The sequence below is a fragment of the Triticum urartu genome, chromosome 7A, assembly GCF_056163025.1.
Source record: "Triticum urartu cultivar PI428250 chromosome 7A, HENAU_Tu73, whole genome shotgun sequence".
In the NCBI taxonomy this organism is placed as follows: domain Eukaryota; kingdom Viridiplantae; phylum Streptophyta; class Magnoliopsida; order Poales; family Poaceae; genus Triticum; species Triticum urartu.
Window position 1 is genome coordinate 567,104,840 of NC_141879.1, and position 4,315 is coordinate 567,109,154.

At 51.9% G+C, this 4,315-nt stretch overlaps 1 protein-coding gene across 1 annotated transcript; it reads left to right on the top strand.

The window, feature by feature from the left end:
* The first annotated feature begins 976 nt into the window (after window positions 1-976).
* Window positions 977-3,392, top strand: LOC125521168 (protein MONOCULM 1). Its single transcript, XM_048686213.2, has one exon. It carries the CDS (start codon window positions 1,412-1,414, stop codon window positions 2,690-2,692), a length of 1,281 nt encoding a protein of 426 aa, XP_048542170.1. The 5' UTR covers window positions 977-1,411; the 3' UTR covers window positions 2,693-3,392.
* Window positions 3,393-4,315: the final 923 nt, after the last annotated feature.

Consider the following 4,315-nt stretch of genomic DNA (forward strand, 5'->3'; position numbering starts at 1 on the left):
TGGTTGCTATCTTCCGAGTGATCCTCAGGTTGCAGTACTTATGATCGGTTACTTGATCGAGGGGCCCAATACGCAGTGCATGGTGTCCTTGGGTGGGGTCTTTAGGCTAGGCCTGTGACCCTATCCCTAGTATGTGTCCTCGTCACCCCGCGAGCAACAGCGCGGCCAAGCACGCGTTAGCCTCTAGTGAAAATTAAGGCTAATGTGCGTATGTTCCCCCGACCTCAACCAAGCACGTGCATCAAAAATTTCTATCATAGCTTACCACAGAGCAAGTTAAGGTTTTAGGCGGTATTAAAATTCCCAAAAATCCTGGAAAAAAATACCGGAACAACACACCTGTAATATAATATGATCCAACAGAGCGATTCAAAAAATATGACTGTATATGTCGTGAATAAAAAGACAAATAGTTCAATATATATTTATGCCGCGGTGAGCTGAAAAGTTTTTCTTTTGCCGAAGACTCATAAATGCATATTTTCATAATCCCTTCATTATATCATCTTAGACATTAGAGTGATTCTCCACTATTTATTTCATATTTTTTTGATAATTTTTAAACCGTCAAAAGCTTAGCGAGACTTAACAGATTCTGTGGTAAGATATGATAGATGCAAGTTTTACTTGTATATAGAAAGAGAATCACCTCAAAAACATTTGAGACAACATACTTATATCCAATGATCACCACTAAGCTACCACAAAATCCAATTCGCCCTAAGCTAGCAATAGCCCCCTACTACACGCAGGTGTCCATTCATCTATCTATCCGATCTAAAGCTGCCACTGATTAATAAGTATTTCTAGATGCAGTAACTAGTCGTAGAAGCTAAGCTCTGGCGTATGAACCTCGTCCATGAGCCCACCATTCCTTGGAATGTTTCAGATTCCCCTCGCGCTTTAGCCCACCCAAATCATCCTCGTCACAGTCCAGGAGATAAAAGACAACGCCACCCTCGCCACCACCTTTCCCCTTCCCCCTCTACATAGTTAGAGAGAGAGAGAGGGGTTGTGAGGAGAGAGAAAGCAGTACTACTGGTGCCGAGCAAAATACCTACTCTCCCTCCCTCTCTCATCTGTGAGTTTGCACAGTGCATCTAGTAGGCTATGGCTGACATTATTTGTAGTAGCGTAGCTGGTTGCTGGTGATGGTGCTCCTGGGTTCTCCCCTCTCACTCACTCGCACAAGCTAGCTAGCAGCAGCAGCATACTTGTGTATTTTTGGCAGATGATGTCCTGTCAAGGAAGCTGCGAGCCCAGATGCTGCTGGACGTGCGCCCTCATCGTCCCTATTAAACCCCCCCAGAGATGCGCGCCCTCATGCTCCGTCTCCGTCTCCGTCTTCTCCTCCACCTCCGGCCGCTCACGACGCTCCTAGTCCCAGGGCGCCGCGAGCGAAGAAGAAGACATGATCGGCTCACTCCACTCTTCCTCGTCCTCCGACACCGACAACAACAACAGCAACGCCGACCTCAGGAACAGCAGCGGCGAGGGCGAGCGCGACGCTGCCTTGCTGGGCGGCGGCGGGCGTGCGCTCGCGGCGGCCCCGTCCACGCGGGACCTCGTGCTGGCCTGCGCCGACCTGCTGCAGCGCGGGGACCTCGCCGCCGCGCGCCGAGCTGCCGAGATCCTCCTGTCCGCGGCGTCCCCGCGCGGCGACGCCACCGACCGCCTCGCGTACCACTTCGCGCGCGCGCTCGTGCTCCGCGTGGACTCCAAGGCCGGGCTGCCGTTCTCCCCGCGGCCACCTGCTGGGACAGCGCCGGCACCGTCCGGGGCGTACCTGGCGTTCAACCAGATCGCGCCGTTCCTGCGGTTCGCCCACCTGACGGCCAACCAGGCCATCCTCGAGGCAGTGGAGGGTTCGCGCCGCGTCCACATCCTCGATCTCGACGCGGCGCACGGCGTGCAGTGGCCGCCACTCCTCCAGGCGATCGCCGAACGAGCCGACCCGGCGCTCGGCCCGCCCGAGGTCCGCATCACCGGCGCTGGCGCCGACCGCGACACACTCCTTCGTACAGGCAACCGGCTACGCGCTTTCGCCCGCTCGATCCACCTCCCTTTCCACTTCACCCCGCTCCTCCTCTCCTGCGCCGCCAGCACGCACCACGTCGCCGGCACGAGCACCACCCCAAGCACCGCTGTCTCGAGCCTGGAGCTACATCCCGACGAGACGCTGGCCGTGAACTGCGTGCTGTTCTTGCACAAGCTCGGCGGGCAGGACGAGCTCGCAGCGTTCCTGAAGTGGGTGAAGGCCATGGCGCCCGCCGTGGTGACCGTTGCCGAAAGGGAGGCAAGCGGAGGAGGGATCGACCCCATCGACGAGCTCCCGCGCCGTGTTGGCGTGGCCATGGATCACTATTTGGCGGTGTTCGAGGCGCTTGAGGCGACGGTGCCGCCGGGGAGCCGGGAGAGGCTGGCGGTGGAGCAGGAGGTCCTCGGCAGGGAGATCGAGGCCGCGGTGGGGGGCGCAGGCGGGAGGTGGTGGCGCGGGCTCGAGCGGTGGGCTACCGCCGCACGCGGCACTGGGTTCGCCGCGCGGCCGCTCAGCGCGTTCGCCGTTTCGCAGGCACGGCTACTGCTGCGGCTGCACTACCCGTCGGAGGGATACCTGGTGCAGGAGTCCCGCGGCGCGTGCTTCCTCGGGTGGCAGACGCGGCCGCTGCTGTCAGTGTCGGCGTGGCAGTAGGTGCCTTTGGCGCGCGCGCCTTCTACTCTGTGCATGCATGCATACCGGCGACTACGAACAGTCGACGACGGTGACCTAGGGTTTGCTTGCTCACTGCCTTCTATATAGAGCTTATATATATGAACATGATCTGCACTGGTGCAATAATATTGTCTGCTTAATTAGTAAGATTTCATGGTGATTTTGGTTGGAGGAGGAGCTAGTTGGATTAAATGTGCCAAGAGGAAGAAACCCTAACCCTAGCTAGCTATCAGCATGATGTTAATTTTTCATTGGCTGCCCGGTTGGTTGGTTATTTACTGTTGATTTAAGATCGGAAAGCTTAGAAATGCACGGGGATCGCATTGGATTAGAGGTGTCAAAACTTGTGAGGCTGCTACAACGTAAAAGTACCAATTTCATCTATTTTTCCTCTTTCTAGGTTGTTCATTTCTTGCTTAGTTCGTGTTGGAGTAAAGCTTTAGGGAGATTATGATTGTTGGACCTAATGCACCAGTATATATTTGTTAATTTGGATTTTGCGGATTTGTTGCTATTGCTTCTGTTCACCACACATTACCATGTTATTTAAGTGAGATGTGTGATCTTGCAAAATGGATCCATGCACCATGAACTTTTTTGCGACCACCAATTATTTTATTCTATGAAAAGGAAAACTTTATTCATTTGTATAGTTAATTTATTGGGCGTGGAGATCAGGAGGAGGATCTTGTAGCTCTATAGCTCACTTGCACGGCCTCATTCTATATATAATCTTACATTTGACTTGAATGTTGGTGCTTGATGCCGTTGTTTGTATTTATAACTAATCATGCGTGCTTTGCCCAGCACTAACCATAAACTAGTGTCCGTTATTTTTGTTATGTTGTTTATGTGGTAGTAATGATCACTCCTGTGGTGTGTTGCAACTTGCAACAGTCTAACAAATTATATATGTAGGCAGTTTTTTTATAAGATGCTAACAAACCTAGTGTTTTTTCTAATATGCCGTAGCAAAAATAAGATGTTGTGTCTCCTCTCCTGCCCAGGGAGAAGGGGGCTTGTGTTCTTGTTTTCTGTGTCTCATGCTCCATATATTGTGGTAAGCTGTCTTTAGGAAGGCATGGCATGATCCCATGCATCAATGCCACCCTAATCCCTGCCCCCTGTCCCCTCAAACAAAATCATGGGATTTCTCAAAACCAGGCCACCACTTTTGGTGGCCAACTTGCTTCCCTTAATCTCTCTGTCTCTCTCCTTGCCCCTCTCCCTCTCTTCTACTTGCTGTGCTGGTTCTCTCTCTCTCTCTCCTCTCTCTCTCTCTCTCTCTCTCTCTCAGAAAAGATCATTCCCTTTTGGAAGGACCCATGTTCCTCTCTCTCCATTGCCTTGGGATCTTTGCATGCATGGCTGCATGCCTTCTTAATTGGTTCCTCAAAGAGACCCATGACATGCCCTACATGATTCCTTGGCTAGCTGCCCTGTCTCTCATTTTTGAATAAGTAGACTTGTGGTTCTTTATGTTATTGACTGATTTATTTTATATTGCATCCTTTTTCGTCTTTAGCACAACTTTTTCAAAAATGGTTAGCTCTTTGTAGACCCTATACCGGATCTCTTTTAGCATGCCTCCGCTAGAACAAA